General features: G+C 41.7%; 1 protein-coding gene across 1 annotated transcript in view; it reads right to left on the reverse strand.

The window, feature by feature from the left end:
• bicc1 (BicC family RNA binding protein 1) overlaps nucleotides 1-19678 on the reverse strand; it is a 49874-nt gene that overhangs the window by 26195 nt on the left and 4001 nt on the right. Inside the window, exons 2-3 of the mRNA XM_088422057.1 lie at nucleotides 11727-11773; nucleotides 2913-2982 (exon numbers count right to left, since the gene is read on the reverse strand). Of these exons, the coding sequence (XP_088278183.1) occupies nucleotides 2913-2982; nucleotides 11727-11773 (117 nt within the window). The remainder of the gene's footprint in view (nucleotides 1-2912; nucleotides 2983-11726; nucleotides 11774-19678) is intronic.

Below are 19678 nucleotides of genomic sequence, written 5' to 3' on the forward strand. Positions count from 1 at the left end.
CCCCCGCATTTTTCAAGCAAAGTGTGGCGTCGGCTTTTTTTCCCTTTTTTTTTTTAGCGGGGGGAATGTAGAGTAAAAAAAATGTGCACCTAACAGCTTCATTTGACACGCGTGGAACCTACAAAAACAAACACAAATAGGAGCAGACGTTGATGCTGCACAAGGTGAGAGAAGGAACCTTTTAACCCGCAGCTCACTACTGGTAGCAAAAAGTGCTTGAAAAATTGTGTTTTTTATATTAACACACGCTGTATGTCACTCAATACCAAAGACGTGTTTTTACGTTTTATTTATTTTTTTTTTAAATAAAGAGTCCAGACATTCGATTTCTGGTACTTAGATATGTATTTTTGTCAAGTCTTTGGGAGGGTGTAAACATGGCTGGTGAATTAAGAAATTAAAGAATTAGTTACTTTGGTAATTAGTTACTTAGGTACAAAAGAGAAGGACGTAATTATTACTTGATGTAGTAAAGTAATCATAGACATGACATTCCGATTTATTACAAAAGGTAAGATGATCCAAAAGCTTTCTTTTCTCCGAGCTCATCTCTCCCAGCTGCTCGTGTGTGATTGACTCAGCTCACGGGGCACTCCTACAAGACGCGGGCACTCGTATATGATTGGCTGCCGGCGCGACAATCGACCTATGAGAACAGATGTTCTAATCCACTCCCGCTCAGAAGTTGAAATCCGCTCCTCATTGGTGCCCGCGTCTTGTAGAAGCGCCCTTCGAATGGCGAATAAAAAAAATGCACCTAAAACATGAGCTCACTATGAACGACCAACATTGACTGATCTCAAGTCAGTGAACGCAGCACCAGCGTAGCGCTGAATGCGCTCCAAGCAGTTGTTTTTTCTCTTCCTCGCGAGGTACTCCATTTTGCTATAAATACCCAAAGTTGCGCAGCACAACGAAACGAGTCCTTTCTGTGTTCTCTAACCGGAGTACTCTTAATTTATTCAGACATCATTAACTCTCCGTTTTAGTAATATTCCTAGCCTCGGACGTCGGTTCAGTCTGCTCGCTTCTTTTATTGAAAACAATACTGTAACAAGCTCGGCTAAGGCGAGCTGCTGCCTGCTAACAATCGACTGACGTCCGCCCTCTAGCTTGCCCTGTTACGGTAATTATTGTAAGTAAGAATGCAGCCAAATTAAAAAATAATTCATATAGTTACTGTTTATTGTTTGCGAAAAAAAGTGCGTCTCATATCGGAGGAATTACGCAACGAACCTTTGACTGCTGAAAATGGCAAAATAAACGTAATATCCCTTTAAGGTCCCGCAGGCGACGAACGGTGCAAATTTCCAATGTTTTTCTTTGATGGCATTGCTAGCTTAGCGTAAACAAGTGACGTTACCTTGCTAGCAATTGTTACAAGCCGAAGGAGAAAACAAACAAGGGACTCCGAGCTCATAACATGCTTTTTATTGCAAATCATTAGGAAAAGAAAAAAAGCTGGCTTTCGGCCACCAAAGGTCTGCTAAACACATCAACCTAACGCATATGAAAAGATCTCAGGATCATTTATGAAATGCTTACTTTTGGGAGAATATCGGGGAGTGCTGATATTTTAAGTCTCGTTACTTTTACCGATGGCCTTTTTTAACCGGCAGATGATTTTCTTTTTATGTCGCCCTTGAGACCAGCCTGTTAAAAACCTGCGGTCAGTACGTTTCTCACATGTCTTCTTCCAAGAACACATGTGCTCATAACAGCGAGACATTGTCCAACATTTTTTGGGAGGAGGGGGGGGGGGGGGGGGGGGGACGCCTCGCCGGAAAACGCGCTTGAACGGATGATTAAAACGTTGTCAATTTAGGGAACACGCGTGCCAGGCGATGACCATTTCTTATGTCATTCGGTCAAATATTTTCGATTTCGAAGGAGCCGAGGAAGTTACGTCATGCCCGAAGATCGCACATCTGGCTTGAGGACTGGCGTTGGCCGTTCCCGTGCGGGCAACAAAGTGGGCGTGGCTACAACCGGGTTTTCAGACGTCGCTGACCGCCACGCTCGCTGGACCGGCTTCAAATGCCACTTGCTAGAAACCTTGTATTTATTGAACTGAGTTATTGCTGAAGAATTGTCAGACATCTTGGACTGATCACGAGCCAATCATGAGCAACGTACAGACAAATAGTTGGTCGTCATATTCACATCAAAGCATTAAAAGTCTTTAAAGAATTGTGGCAGAAGTCTCTGCGCAAACTATGCACGTTGCATTTTTTTTCAAATGTTGTAAATGCTTTTTGAAGGCGTAATAATTCAAGTAATTTATGAATATTCTTTTCTTTTCAACTACTCAAGTTGTTCAGTGGCACCGGTTGGATTCATACATATGTAAGTAAAATTTATTAAGACTCACAAAAAAACTGAAAAATGCTATGGTCTGTTTTTGTAGACTGTGAAGAGAAATTAACTGGTCTCTACCGCCACCTAATGTCTTGATGTGAAACACAAGTCAACAAAGAATTTTCTGTTTGACCGCCGCTCGACGGAATGTTGCAAAATTCGCAGGAAAATCATTGTAGTAAATCCTATTAAGATGCATCTCAAAAAATGGGATTATAATGGTTTTAAATGGTCCAAAATTTGGACAATTATTATTTTAGTACAAAAAAATCTCGCACGTCCAACTGCAATCACGTAGAAATGTCAAAACGGTTTTGAAATTTCACGTTTTGGTCATCTGCTGGAAATTTCAGCCTCCCTAGTGTTTTTTTTCCCCCCAATTGATTCTTTTATGACATCATTTAAAAAAAAAAAGAATCTAAAAAAGAATGCAACATAAAATCAAAGATATATTTGACAATTTTGATGAAAATTGAGAAAAAAAAAACTTTTGTACACAAATTTGAGCGACTTCAACGCGATCTAAAATAGAAATAAAAAAATCTGAGACTCACCTTTTTTCGATTTTGCTCCAATCTTTAACTTGGAAGGCCATGCTATCTGTGTTTGCGTTTCATCCATAATCTGCAACACAATTAACATCAACAAACATCATATTTTGCATCAGGGACGCAGCTTTTGTTTGCTTTTCATGCAGGAAATACGATTTTCAAATTAGAAATACCAAATGAGTGTTTTGCCAATTAAACCTATGATTTTACTCACAGAATCAAACATCGGTATAACTGATTAATCGCCTGATTAAAAAACAGAATTAATAAGACTATTTTTGGGACACATATATTGCTAACGACAATATAGATATGAATTAAAGACAGAACATTTGTTTTACAATAATTTGTAAAATGCAGGGTGTAAAAAAGTATATATATATATATATATATATATATATGTACACTTCACACCCACACACACATTTATATAAGTACCTGGGATCAAATGTTGGGGAAAAAAACAAAGACAAAACAAAAACAAAAAAAACGCAAAAATACGTCTTTGGCACTGAATGAGTTAAAGTAAACAGCGGTCCTTGGAAGAAAAAGTTCGGACAGCAGACAACTGCGAGTTTAACACACACGGTGTAATGTAGCCAGACAAAAAGAGGCAGCTACCGAAAACACAAACGTCAAGGTTCTACTCGGCGCGGCCATGAGCCCCCGCACCCTAACACCCCAAACGTTGGCGCGTGGACACGTAAAAAACGCCAAGGCCAATCTGCGCGAGGGCCCCTTGACAAGTCCGCTCGTCGTAAGCGGGAGCACATGCGCCGACGCTAAGAAAGCAAACGTCCAACTTTTCAACCGCAGGCTCACCTTTTTCTGACGAAGAATCCGCACTTGCTAGCCAGACGTTAGCGTAGCGTGAACAAACACGACCACGACTTAGCATAAAAAAAGCCGCTATCTTCCCCGTCTTTATTTTCATCCTTTCAAACATGTTTGGGGTGAAAAAGGCAAGAATTTCTCCAGAGTTCTCGCATGTCTGACACCGGAGCGCCGTTTTCAACAATTTGATATTCCTGTCCAGATTAGCTGGCCAGATTAGCCAGAGCGCTACAGTCACGACAATCTTTGACATCTTTTCAAAATTCCTGACCTGCGTTCCACTTTTGTAATTGCAACATTTCTGATGCCAAAATGGAAAGCAGGCTGTGTTTTAAAATGGGGGGGGGGGGGGGGTCAAATTAAAAAGGGAAGTGCTTCAATGCTCTTGAGGGAGTGGTCGGGTCTGCTAGGCGTCGGGTCTAACGTATTCTGACAGCTTGTCTTTCCGCGAGCGCTCGCTCGCAAGGCATTTGCAAAATAAACGCTGAAAAAAAAATTGGCTTTGAAATTCGAATTTGCACACATTTGCACAGCAGATTTTTTTAAAATATAAAACAGGTGGCGATGTTTCCTTGCTGCGCATGTATGGACGTTGTCATTATACAATAGCAACAAAGATAAAAATAGAACGCGATTGCGCAAGTTGGGGGGGATTATGAAGATAGACAGATATAGAAACAGAGGTCTCACTTTTGGTCTGATGATGGGGATTGAACCCCCCCCCCCCCAAAAAAATAGAATTTTTGTGGCCATTTTAGAGTTAAGAGCAAGGCAATACAGGACAAAATGGCTGCCCTGTGAGATGGATAAAAAGGGACGGATCCCCGTTTAAAGTTAATTGTCAGACCACACACAACAAAAACATCAATTTGCAATGAAAAATCTCCTAGACTAATGCTAACACAAGAAAAATGGCGAAAAATTGGAGACCGAACACTAATGGCGCAGCAACACATGTCGACAGACAATCTAAGTTACTTGGAGTTGTTAAAGTGATACTTTTGTATATTTAAACATTATCAGCAGTAAAGAGTTAATATTTTGCGTGTAATTATGCAAACAATTATTTCTTATATTAACCCCAAATAAAACAGCATAAATAAAATAGCATCTACTGTAAGTAATGAGTTATTACTCTTCAAGGAACGGATAAGAACCGGATTTTTAAGATAAAATACTAAAAAGTGGAGTATTTCAATTGTTTTCTCTAAACCCTGCAAACACAAGTGTGTACACACACACACACACACACAGAAACACACACTCAATTTAGCAATGTTGATTCATGTTCCAATTAGTTTGCTCTCAATTTGAAAAGAAAATGTACTACTCCTATCACGGCATTAAAATGCAATAAATCATTTTTGCTTATACCTGCAGAACGCTGTTGAAATCTCCCAAGTGCCTTGAATGTACCCCCTGGTCTGGTGTAAAGTACAGTACTTTTTTTTTTTTTTTTTGCATAATCCCGCTTCCAAATAACCCACATTTTGTACAGCATCCTAAAGTGAAAACAAGCATTTCATCGCCCTGACAGCAACAATGTCTGTAAAAAAAAGCTGTTGACTTCCAAAGCGGCCCGCGGCGCTCATCTCCAACACGGCTGTTGTCTGCTGCATGTTAAGCGGGAGAAGAAATAAAAAGCTGTGCAGCTAAATCAAGCTTTCCATCATGAAATGAAGCCAGCGGCCATGCGCTGGAATGTACTCGCATTTGCAAATCTTTCTTTTCGCCAGCTTGCTGTGACAATGACAGATGGAGCGTGTCCTAAAGTGTATATTTTCAAACCAAAAGAAGTAAGAGTCTCTTGGAAAGAAAACCTAAAAAAAAAAAAAAAAAAAAAACTAAATACGAATTAAATAGACGTCGGAATCTTTTATTATCCGGCTGATGCCTGCCTTATTTTAGCATATCGAGTAGTCGTTGAGGCTGCCGATACTAGCGACCAATACCGTCAGATCAAACTCATTGCCAGAATTATGTGAAAAAAAAAAACGACCCCAAAATGGTCAAAATACCACACATGGGTTAAGTAATTCACATCAAAAGGAAAGCATTGAAAGAGGGCACTAGGGAGCTGAAATTTCACCTATATGGTGACAATATGTCAATTTTCAACATTGTATGACCACTTCATTATCACACTAGCAGAATGACGTGGAGGAAAAAGACCCAAAAACATGCGATATTTTGTCCAGGTCTTTGACCTTCATATTGATGACATTTCACATCAAAGGGAGAGCATTGAAAGTAGGCATGAGGGAGCTGAAATTTCACCCAGATAGTGACAACATGTCAAAGTTTACCATGGCAAGCACACTATCAGTAGTGTGCCATCCCTTGGCTAAATATTGACCCCAAAATGGTCAAAATACCACACAGGAGTTATGTAATTCACATCAACGGGAAGGCATTGCAATAAGGCACTAGGGAGCTGAAATTTCACCCAGGTAGTGACCACATGTCGAAATTCTACATGGCACGAGCACTTAGCTATCAGACTCGCAGAATAACGTGGAAGGAAACGATCTGAAAATCGTCAAAATACCGCACGAAGGCTCCAATCCTCTAAACATTTCACATCAAAAGGAGAGCATTGAAAGTAGGCAGTAGAGAGCTGAATTTTCACCCAGATGGCGACAATATGTTCAACGTGGTCTCACTTCCAAAGTGTACCATCCATCCCTTGGCTAAAAAAACTGCGAGAATGACGTGGAAGAAAATGAGCCCAAAACACTGACTAAAATCAGGGTTGAGAATTTTTTCACGTGAGATTAGACTGAGATTAATTCGATCAATTAATCTCATGTTTTGGCAGCGCGAGTCTACAACCTTCCAGATCCCGGCGCTACGCTTGATCAGGGATGTCTTTCAAAAAGGTCCTTGTTCGGAGCGCGGGAGAGACATTTCCTGTTGAGCGCTGCTGTTCTTGGCGGCGGCGTGCAGATGGGACTGATTTGTGTCAAGACCACACACCCACCGGCCAAAGGGGCGCACGCACGCCGTTTATTTTCCACCGCGGTCCCGGCGACGCGCAAATCGCCCTTCCTCCGCGTCCACGGAAGACGTCCGCGGCTTCCATCGCGCGACCATGACGTGACGATCGGCCGACTTGAGATTTCCGGCTGCCATGCGAGGCAAAATCAAACAATATTTTCAAGACCAAAACAAAAAAAAAAAGTGCTGGACTAGATGTGAGCACATGTGTTGAGCACACGTGACAATGCGAGTGCGCCTAGCGAATCGGTGCAGAAATCAACATGGCAGAGGCATGTTTCCTGCTGCAATGGTGCAGCTGTTGTTACAGCTGGAATGTGTGTGTGTGTGTGTGTGTGTGTGTGTGTGTAAAGACATGGTGAGCGGACCTCATGGCGGCATCACCGCAAATGATGAAGTTGAAGTTTCAGTTTAAGATTTGAAACTTTCCTTTTGGGTAATGGAGTGCAGGGGAGTCAAACATAAAGCCCGCGGGCCTCTTCTGGCCCCCAAACGAGTCTAATCCGGCCCGCGGGTAGATTTTGTAACGTAAAATATCAAATCAAGCTGATTTTTTTTTCCATAAATGAAAAACTTGAAATGTTTGATATACTTACAGTCAAGTTAATGTTTGGCAACACTGCCCTCCAAAGGTCACCGTTATCACTACAGTGCTGAATTGGATTAATATTAGATAAGCAATAGTCAAGGGTGTCAGCTACCCTCCATAAAAAAAAGACGTATTTGACGAGAATTTCATTATTTATTATTACTATTTAAAAGACGGGAATTCTCATCCACGGCACTGAACGAGTTAAAAGGTTGGAAACTACAGATATTGACCAAAATGTATATATATATATATATATATATATATATATATATATATATATATATATATATATATATATATATATATAGGGGTGAAAAGACAAGAATGGGGATTCTGAGTCACTTTAATATTTATAAATTATATATAAATTTATATTTTAGTTGAAAATGAAATCCGATCCACTTCCTGAGTCGTGACCTCTCCACCTACTTTTAAATGACTTCAAAATTGTTTAGCATTTAGCTTTCATTGCTTTGTTGCAAACACAATCAAAGTAATTTCAATACGTTCAAACATACTCAAAACCAACTAAATAAGAATATCACAAACTATGATAAAATTCCTCGACTTGAACACAACAAACAGCTTTACGAAACCAAAGAGAATGAACTGTTTAGTCTTTACCCAAACCACATAAACGCCTCACAAAAATCTGCTAGCGTAATGCTAGCGTGCGGCACAAACCACGAACAAATGGGAACAGGTGTGAAATCTTGTACTTGGTGCATTAGTAACACGAAATACAAATCTGAACGCCTTAAGAAAGAAAAAAAAACACAATTTAAGACTACACTCGACAATCCTTGGCAGCGCATTATGGTTGCGCGCGAGTGAACTAAGCTAACGAAATAGCGGCACCTAAGGATGTGGCTGGCGAGTGCGCTCCGTATTTCTGCCCGCCGAAAGGAACAAGAATAACTCGCTGGAGATCTGGCACTCCAACATCACGCCTGGCCTCGTTTACAGAACCGCAAGCGTCGGGACGGAGAAGTGGAAAAGGGTTCGGGGCCGAAGTGGCCGCGGCTCACTTTAAATCCCTTCCAAGCTTGTGCCGAGAAGCTCTGCGGTCAATACGCTGTGGCGGTTGTTGGCTCGCGCCACGATTTCACGCTCTTCGGAGACGCGGAAGCCTCCGACGAAAAGACGCGGAGCTTCGAGGACTTTGTTTGATTTAGCTCAAGCATTTTGCAGCATTTTGCGCTCTACGGAAAGCAGGGCTAAAGCACCACCATTTCCTGCTTTATACTTCATGTACTGGAAATCTTTTTGTCTGTTTTGTCTTCTGACTAGAAATCTTTTTGTAAGACAAATCGGTACGTTTGGAGATAAGTCCAATCTCTTCAAACTCTGAAAACCTAGCCATACAAGTAGGACATCTATAGTACATGTTAGCACTGAAACAAAACCATGCATCGCACTACTTATATAGACACATGTATTGATCGATGCCTTGCTAGTACTATATACTACGAGTCACAAAAAAAGCATACTGATTTAGAAAGGGTGTAATTTAGAAAGACAATTCGGTGCTCTTGTCTTCCTAATAAGAATTGTTTCACTATTGCCTTGGAACTTCTACATGTTCTACGATAGCGGTAAGACAAAACTGTGTAGTACTTTACATCTGTATACTACTATGAAGCCAAGTAGAGTTCTCTGGTAACACTTGAAGTAATAAAGTCAAGGTAGTAGTCAACTATTGGAATTATAGATGGCTAGATCACCAGCTAGCTAGATCGCAAGTGTATCTATCGATTGATCGATCAATCAGACAGGTCTCTATCGGTCCCTATAGGTAGCTTGCGAGATCACTAGCTAGCGAGATAAGTATCAAGTTAGGTAACTAGCTACTTAGCTAGTGTCGAGCTAGAGTGATATATGGCACGTTATCTAGCTATTTTGCTATATAGCTAGACCAATAGATATAAGTTAGGAGCTAGCTACTTAGCCAGCTACATAGCTACAGATACAGACAGATCACTAGATCACTAGCTAGCGAGATAAGTATCAAGTTAGCTAACTAGCTACTTAGCTAGTGTCGAGCTAGAGTGATATATGGCACGTTATCTAGCTATTTTGCTATATAGCTAGACCAATAGATATAAGTTAGCAGCTAGCTACTTAGCCAGCTATGTAGCTACAGATACAGACAGACAACAAGTTCCCTAGATAACTATTGACAGACAGATGTAGACCCGATAGGGAGGATAGATTAGATAGAATGATAGATAGCTATCAAGTTAGTTATCTAGAGCACTCAGCTAGTATCTACTAGAGCGACAGATAGCAAGTTATCTAACTACTTAGATATGTAGATAGACCAATAGATATCAAGTTGTCCAGTTAGCTAGTTAGCTATCTATCTAGATACAGATACAAACATACAGATAGCTCGACAGACAGATATGGAAATAAGTTTGCCTCACGAGTAACACATTTTTCTCGAATTAGTCTGCCAAACAGTATGTTTACACATAATGTTTACACGAATAGTTAAAATTAGCATAGACGTTTATCAATTGTATTCTTGCTGGTATTATGGTGACATCATGAAGGTTTTCTGTCGCTCTGGACTCAAAGGAAGTCCCGTAGACGGTGAGTAAGAGCTAGTAAGTCCGCCTGGGGGAGAGTGCGGGGGTGGATCATTTTTGTGTGTGTTGCTTCCGTCGGTTTCTACGGCTGACTCTTCCGGCAACTGCGGTACTTTCACAGAAAGTCCGGCGTGCGGAGTAGATAGCATGTCATTCATTAGCCCCACCCAGAAGGTTTCCATTTTTCGTCGGCTCCGAGGTCACTTACTTCATTCATTTACGCTCAACAAAAGCAACAGGCTCGCCAAAGCCGCGTTTCGTTTCCAGCCCCGAACGGGGCATGGACACGGATCGTGAGGGGCAATTGCACGCAAATGGAAAAACTGCACTGGAATGAAAACCTAGTCAATTGCGGTATTCCAACTCAAACAGCCTTGCGCTAATTTCAAGACGATGGTTTAACCTTGAGCCCCTTGACTGCTATGTTGAGGTCTCGAAACCTTGAGGTGCAAAGTTGACCCACCTCCAGGTGGATTTTCTCTTCATGGCACACTTAGGATATTTCGACTCGTACTGTAGGACTAAAAGCGTTGGAGAAAAGCCCACGGTGTAGATTACGGGGAAAAAATTCAATTCGGGGGACTTTTGACGCACCTGTTTTGCATTACTTGCTTTCACAAACGTACGTCATGAAATGTTAAATCGCCGTCTCCACTCCGCATCATTAAGTCCGATATCAAATACTTTTAACGGAAAAGAACGCTAAAACATCGAAAACCATCGTCAGAAAATTCATTCTCAGGATCCCTAACCCTAACCCTTAACCGTCTCTTGTTTTAGAAGGAAATGGTCCGACAGTCAATCAAGCGGAGGGTACACTAAAGTCGTACAATAACATTTTTACAGATTACGGTACTGAGTGGTCCCACAAGGCGCACCGGATTGTAAGGTGCCGTTGACGATTTTTGAGAAAAGTAAAGGCTTTAATTTGTCGGGGTATTTGGTTCTACCACTGCTTCACTAGCCGTATGAAAGGTGCTGTCCATTTTTGTTGAAAATTTTGGATACACTCTTTTTTTTCTATTGTTATTATACTGCTGAGGTAATGAATCGGGAGTCAGATCTTCAAAATCAGGTGACTGTGACTCGGGTACAAAAACAAATGCGCTTGGGACATCCAAAGTACAGTACAAACCCATTAAATGGAACAGATAATCTGCGGTATAAAATGTGCACAAATTCTTTTCCTTATGCTAACATTCCTCCTTTCTACCAAATATCTAAATCTTCGTTTTATCATTAAGTCCAGAACAAGAACCCAATAAATTCTGAAATACACTTGTCTTGGATGAATACTTATAATGGTGATGACGTGTCAAGAGCCCAGTATTTTTTTTTAGCTTGTCCTTAGTGTAAAACGTTCGCATACCGCCGCACTAAATCACACATTTTTCACCGATAAACCACTTTACGAGTCGTACGGCGATAAGGGAGTTGCTGATTGAAAATCTTCATGTACGGCGCTCGACGTTTCAGAACATGAACTAAATCACAGATGAAATCCATGAGGCAAACCGACGCACGTGTTTCTGACGTTCACGGCACAAACGCGTACTCGGTGTTCCGTTACGTAAGGGAGAGAAAAGACGGGAGTGTTGTGTCAGCTGCGTCAACGTGGATCAGAGCGCGACGGCCCGCCGCGATTCAACGTCACCGTCGGTCCCGTCGCTTTATGTTTTGTTTGCTTTTGGAATCGGGAACAACCGGACGGAGCACCTGACATGTGTACACCCTCCCCGTCCCGACACGAGCCAAAGTTAGCAAAACAAACAAGCTAGCGCGGGTAACGCTTTTAACACTCACCTTCTGAAAGAAATCCTCCCCGCCGTTGACTCTCCCCTCCGAGGCAGCTAGAGACAGAAAAGGATAAAAACCATCATGTAAGTCGGTAAGTCTCGAAGATGGTGTCTTCACATGGCAACGTTTAAGGTTTCGCGCACGTGTTATGTTTGGCTACTTCCAGGTAGCGCTCATTTACAGGAACGGCCTTAAAGTCGTTCTCGGTAATCCAAAGAAATTACAAAACAATCCCAGGTGACTAATTCAGGGCTGCGAGGTCATCGTGGCTATTACGTTTTTCCGAATCGCGTCGCTAACACGATATTTGGGTCAACTGTCGTTGACTTGGCGCTTTTTTATTCTTGTTCGGGCGCCATTCTGGGAATACTTTGGAATGTGAAGTTAGGAAACCGCGAAAAAGGGTCCCGGTGCAAACGAAAATCCAAATTTACAAGAGCCGAGCGCTTGAAAGTCTTTTTCCGAACGCGAAACTGAATACGGAGCAACTCGCTGCCACTTGTACTGCAGCTGCTTGTTAATAAATGTGAACCGCGTAACCTTTTTACGTCAAATAAGACTGAAGAAATAAAACTGAGGTCGGTATATTATGAGGTAGCGCAACGCTGGTTTCGGGCTTGACACGTAATCCTGCCGTCTAATCAAAACGTTATATAGGATGATTCGTTTTAATAATATAAACACAAGACGTGCCAAATGCGCTCAGTAAATGTATAGGAAATGACAACATCCTGTCTTGATGTTAGTTACCTAGCTACAGCCATTTTCCATCTCGCTAGGCAGGCGGAAATTGCTTTAGCGGTAAAAGAAAGACGTAACAAACTGAATTGTAAAGAATTTGAATTCCCCGTTTACATAAAGCGGACAAAGCATGTTTCGTTTCCTTCATGTCGTTCTACAAACTAGCAAAGGGTTAGCTCACAAGCTAAGGTAGAGAATTTAAGAATTCATTGACCTCTTAGCATATTTGCAACTGCCGGTGATGCTGCGGAAACATTTGGGCCACGAAAACCGATCCAAACTCATAGGAAAGCATTTTTAAGATGGCTGATGTCAATGTAGCTTTAAATTTCTACTTCATAGGTCCACAGTGTTCCTCGGCCACGTTATTTTCCGCGCTACGTCCTCGCGACAGACAAAATTAAAACAACTAACCAAATAAGTTGATTTAATGGAGACGAGGAGACACTTCAACGACGATAAATGATTTTATTCATGTTTCCAATGTGTGACACTTAAGCTAGCCGGTATCTAGCTTACGAGCTAGCGCCGAGAACTCAAAAACGAATCACCCTGGGAACTGCGATTGAAATGAAACACGAGAACTGACCGAAAACGGTCGATTGCGCAAAGTTAAAACTATTACCAGAACTAGTAGAATTCATAATACTGACAACGTTTTCAATTAGCGACACTAATCGCTAGCTTACAAGCTAGCAGAACGAACTTAAGAATTAGTCGGCGTGGGAAAAGTAGCTGAAATGAGCTACCGGGACCGATTGGAAGCGACTGATTGCGCTTCAAAACTTAAAGAAGCGCATCGACCGCCATCAAATTTCCGCTTGGTACGATTTCTCTCCGGTCCACAGCTGATGCAACAAGCAGCAACCCGCGCAATTAATAAGTGGTTAAATATGACATATGCGGTTTGATTTAGACGACGTAGCGCTTTGATACGTCTGCTGGAACCGGACGGAGGAGCCAAAGACCAAAGCGAACCGGGCTTGTCGGCGCTCCAACGCATCTGCGAGTCTTCCAGATGGCGGCAGCTCGGCTGACGCAAAATACACATCTGACCTCCGAGGAGAATTCTCATGTTTCGCTATCGCTCCGACAGGAAGTTTTAACGACGTCTCTTAAGCGACGTTCCCCGTCGCCGACTGTCGGAATCTGGGTCAGGAGCATCCCGAATGCGGGTGGATGCGTTGAAAAAAAAACAAATCCAGACCTTATTAACGCCGATAATTTCAATGCGCATGCAGAATGTGAGAAGTGTTTTTATTGCCGCGCGGAGCAGACGTTGCGGCGTGCATCGTTTTAGGAGACGTTCCACTTTTTCGGGCCGCCCGGTAAACAACGGGCCAAGCGTTTTACGATCGCGCCGAGACGTTTTGCTGTAAGCTACATTTCGGTCCGGATCCGAGCCAAGCAAATTCTCGGTCCCGGATTGTGCTAATAACAGATGTCGTCTGGATCGTGACTGAAAAAGAATCGAAAGGGAAAACTGCTGGCTGTTAGGTGGACATAGCTAAAAAAAAACAACAAAAAACTGGCCCGTCACTCTCAATTATTGTTGCAAACGATTATTCCATCAATTAATCAATCAAGACAATCAAATGTTATTTTTTGGTTAAAGACAAAACAAATTGACTACAGAAATGAGAAGAATTAGTGGATTCTGATCATTTTACATTCAAAAACGGCTGAGACCAATTCCTGGATTTTTAAAATAGTTGTCGATTAATTTGACGATCGATTAGTTGCCGATTAATCCATTTTGACAGCTCTGATTGCAGCTGGGTCTGGCAACAATTGGTATGCTTTCATTCAGCTACTTTATAAACAACTGACCAATCAAAAAACTTCAAATCCGATTCGTAAAAAGACAGTTTTTCAAACGAAAAACAGGTCTGGCCCATGGGCTGAACGAGAAATTTCACAGAGCGATAGATCACAGAGATGCCGAGTCTGCAGACTGACGGCTTGAGCTTGAGCAAGAAACCTCAAACGTGCCGAAAAAGGAAACGTCCCGTCGACGGATGCGCGGCGCGCAAACCGGCCGCGGGAGAAACCGGAGCCCGGACGCCAAGGTTACCGCAGCCGCCGGGACGCTTATCGTGACGGCGACCCCGTTGGTGCCTTCTTAAGACACGCGCTTCAAAACGCGCTTCTATCGACATGCATCGCTTCAAAGACACAATCCTGCAATTTTTCACTATTTATGTTACGTCACAATGAAATTATGAGAAGCCATTTGATTAATAACGAGAGAAAGAACTTTTTGGAACTCCGGGCCTGCAACATTGATCAATAAATCTTTTCTTCTATACATATACAGTATATATACACATATACATGTATATGTGTGTGTGTGTATATATGTGTGTGTGTGTATATATATATATATATATATATATATATATATATATATATATATATATATATATATATTACATACATACATACATACATATGCACTCGCTCACACACACACACACACCTACACACACCACTGCCCTACAAGGAACGTCGCCACCTCTCGACTTAGCTAAGTGGTCCACTTTAGCCCGCCAAGCAAAATTACAGGCCTTTACGGGGCCCAACTGACTTTGTCGAAGTATATTTTCAGCATTTTGCCGGAGAGACGATGACTTGTGTTACGATTTGAAAACAGAGCGTTTGCGGCTCGGGTTACACAAGGACAACACGGACGACACTCGTCTCGGTCCCGGCGACGCATGCGGGAGTTGTAAAAGTATGACAAAAAATGTTTTGGTATGGCTTATTGCTGTGGTGGGATCAGGAATGTATCCCATTTAAGACCGTTATTTCGTCCTTTGTGTGGACATTATGTCAACAAAGTCGGAAGCAGTTTTTAACCCCGCATATTCTCCCACACGGCTTTGCATATTGAAAAATGAATCACTTCTACCCGAATACGCACAATTCTGCTTTATTCATGCCGAGCCTCTAGGCGGCAGTAGTGTGGCCAAACTGGGTCCGATCAAAAAAGAACTTCCGTCTCTTAACGTCAGCCGCATCTCTGGCGGGAAAAAGAGCAGAGTGACGACGTGAAACGCCGGTGAAAATCTCCATTTCGGTCGGAATATTTGCCGCCTTTGGTTTTCATATACATATAAAAAAAAAAAAAAAAAAAAAAAAAACAGGCACGTATATCAGTTTACCGCTCATTTCCAAAAACCGCGTATACTTTGTCTCGGAACCCTTCAACTGTCCAAAACGGTAAAGCGACTCATTTTCCCGACATCGGCTCAAGAACCGTTCTTCCCAAAGACATCTTGAGAATTCCGAGCATTCGAGCGCTGACGAAAAAAAAAAATGGAGGATCCATCCAAAGTCCTTTTGCGGCAGCGGTGGCAATCACTGCATCCAAAGAGTCCATCAGTCACGCTACGTAAAGAGGACAGCAGCGAGGCCTAAACACTGACAGATGAGACTCCAATCTGTTCTCCATTACTTGACGCGAGAGAGAGAGGGGGAGAGAGAGAGAGAGAGAGAGAGAGAGAGAGAGAGAGAGAGAGAGAGAGAGAGAGAGAGAGGGACGAAATCTGGGAGATTCCACTGTTGTGAAACGGGCGGAATGTAAACAGTGTTGATTTCGACAGTTGTGGTTAGGATCCACGCGTTACAATCAAGCAAACAATGCCTTCTAAAGCCGTCCAGAAGTCTTGGATGGTTTTTTTTTTCACAGATGGATTCTTACAATTGAGCTCAGCTTTGATAGCAACGGCGAAATCCAGAGTAGCGAACGAACACTCGTCACGGTTGCGATGTAAACAAGCGTCCGTTCGTTCCAAACATTCAATCGGTTTGAGACGACAGTACTGTAATTACCCAAATGTAGGACGCACATGTGTATAGGACGCAGCCTTAATTTTAGGAACTCATTCTGGTATTTTCTATGTTACCATGTATAGCAGAGGTCCCCAACGGTCCGTGGATAAACTCGTACCGGGTCGCACCCGGAATAATGAAGTATTTCTGTTTTATGTTTATGTTATCGGAGTATGAAACTTTTATTTTGAAAAATCTTTTATTTTGCAAAGTGACCAGATTCTCTTGGATTTCATTCACAAAGAAGTTACCTGAGTAAGAAACATACGTCTTTGGGAGGGGGGAAAAAGGCCCAGTCAGGAGACAGGTGACGAGTCTACAACTTTGCAGGAAATGAAAGCTTTCAACATGCGCTACCGGGAGTCCTACTACCTGGCATTAATTTTATTTTGATACAAGATTTTATTTTGGGGCCTTATCCACCAGTTCTACCTAGGACTGAATACCTAGCTTGATAAAAAATCTGTAAAAATCCGTCTTTGGGATTGAATGAGTTCTTTCTTTTTCATGATCTGATCGGAGGTGTTTGGCGCTATCAGTAGACGGCGACGAACGGACCTGAGAAGAATACGCTGCTTTTAATATGATTAAGAACGATTTCCCAACAATGTCGTGTTTACACAGCAAGCGGCTCCAAGCGAGGCTCACTCCCTTTGCTCGGTGGGGGACCCCATACTGGGATGGAGATACCAGGCACCAGGAATGCGCTGCCTTGTGTAACCGCTTGGCATCGTTTACCGGGGACCGTGTGGGAGGAGCCCAGCAAAAAAAAATACTGTGGAAAGTATTTAGACGAAAAGAATGAATGACGATTTATCGTAAACTTCATTCATTCATTTATAGCTTGCGCGTAACTGTTTCATTAACCCTCGTGCGGTATTTTTCCAATGTTTTGATGGTTGGAATTTCACGTCAAATGGAAGCACCGAAAGAAGACATTGGAGCTGAAATTTCACCCATTTGGTGACAACATGTCGAGTTTCAACATGTCGAGACCACTTGGGGGGGGGGTGTGTGACACCCATTGGCTAAAATAGGGCAAAAATGATGTGGAAAGTAGTTAACCCAAAAATGGTCAAAATAACCTTTGTGCGGTATTTTGTCCTTTGATCTTGACATCAAAGCGAAAAGTATTCAAAGACGACACCGGGGAGGTGAAATTTCACCCAGATGGTGACAACATGTCAAACTTCAACATGGCGTGACCACTTATCACACTAGCAGGAGTGTATCAACCCTTGGTTAAATTTCTGTAGAATGATGCGGAAGGAAATGACCCAAAAATGGTCAAAACACTGCAAACGGGCACATTTTTTTTACCGTTTGAAGCAGAAAAACAATTATCGATTTATTCAGCGACCAAATTAGTTCATATGTACGATGAATACATTTAAAATCACATTTATCGATTTGCTATCGACTCAAAATGAAATCGGCCACGCTCAAGGCTCGGGTAACGACCAATCACGGCTCGCCTGTTGATCACGTGACGTTCATAAGCTGAACCGTGATTGATTGGTTGTTAGGCTCGGAGTTTCTAGTAACGGTTGGTACTAAAACAGTTAATTGTAGACAAAACATCGATTTTAACGGCAAAAAAAAAAGACTCAATTGATATACGGGTATATGTATATATCGGGGTTGCCCCATCTCAAGGAAACATTTCTAAAATATCAACCGCAAAGCAGACAGAATGTAAATCTGCACTCCGACAAGGGCAGAAGCAAAAAGATGTCGGAGGGCCGTGGAATAACACAGATTGCTTTACAGCTCACAAATGGGTCAGAGCGCTGAAATAAGACCCCCCCCCCGCCCTTTCGTTTTTAATAAATGAATTGCAGGTTTTTCCAGCGACCGGAGCGCAATTATATTACAGCTGCTGAGCGCTTCATCACGGCCGCCATGGAGGAATGCAAGCCCAGTTCCAAAAGAATCGGTGAATTGTACCGCCGTGTCGTTGCGGGCGGGGACGGGCCAATGCCCCCTGGTGGCTGTAAAACAAATCCAGATAAATCGCAGTGGACTATGAACCGCGGGGCTCAAATCAGGAGAAAAAAGTTGCTACTTAGAGTCGGAAATTTACGATTGTTACGCGCTGCTGAGTGTGATGGAATGGCGACCAATCCTGGGTGTAGTCAAGTGGGATCAACTCAAATTTTATGTTCTGTTGGTGTTTGTGTTCTGAGCTTTATTCATTTATTGTGTGGATTACAAGAAAATCTGCTATTAGATATTTAGATCTTTTTTTTTTTGTTTGTTATAGGTCAACTTTTTGAAGTTTGTTTTCTTTTATGTAAAAAAAATAATTAAATAAAAATAAAATTGAGATTTTTTTTGGTCTGGTCCAATAATAAAAAGAAAATACAAAAATCAATAAAAATATAGCAAAATAAAATATGCAAATATAGATATATATATATATATATATGAACAAAAATAATATAAAATCATTAAAAATCTAGCAAAATAAAATATGCAAAAAAAAAAAATATATATATATATATATATATATATATATATATATATATATATGAACAAAAATAATATAAAATCATTAAAAATCTAACAAAATATAAAAATATAAATAAAAAAAACAAGTAAATAAATGAATAGTAAAAAAAAAAATACATAAATGCATATATAAGTGATCGTAAATAAAGATCCATGTCATAGAGGTTGAGTTTTTTTTTTTGTTTTTAATCAATAAAATGTTGACTGGTCTAACGAAAAAGTGACAAAACGGCTGCACCGAGATACAAGTTGCGCTTACAGAACCCGGCAGTAAACCAAACACGCGCCTGATTTATAAAAAAGAAATATTTTGAAGACCTAGATCCAAAAGCGGACAAAGCGGATACGCGGTCCAGGAGTAAATGGTAAGGCTTTCCCAGCAGCGTGTCTCGTCTCTCCGAAGATGAAAAAAAAAACAAAAAGTGTGAAAAGTGACCACACGGGGTTTTCTTGTCCACATAAAGCCATCTTTCAGCCTTTCATGGGACTGTCAAGCTCCCCAAGCTGTTACAACTTGGGAGTTCTAGTCGCCGGTGCCAAGAAGACAACAGTAAACGCCGATGACCACTAGCGTGAAATTCTCTTTTCTCTTACCCAAAAAAAAAAATCTATTTGCCGATTGGACCAGGCAGGTCCGAAATGGCTGCTTTCATACTTTCCATTTTGCCCTGGAGAAAGTGGGCCAGAAAAAAAAAAAAAGATGAGTGCGGGGTTTCCGAGTCACTATGAAGTCACGGCGGCTAAACGTGCTTATTTTGATTTTCCGAAAATCCCGCGAGCCGTGACGACGTGCGTGGCCGCTTTCCGAATGACGCCTTCCTCCTTTCGTTTTCGCTTTTTGAAATTCTTCACCAATGGCTAATATAATTGCA

Source organism: Hippichthys cyanospilos, chromosome 8 (assembly GCF_059441005.1).
Source record: "Hippichthys cyanospilos isolate Australia breed blue-spotted pipefish chromosome 8, RoL_Hcya_1.0, whole genome shotgun sequence".
NCBI lineage: Eukaryota > Metazoa > Chordata > Actinopteri > Syngnathiformes > Syngnathidae > Hippichthys > Hippichthys cyanospilos.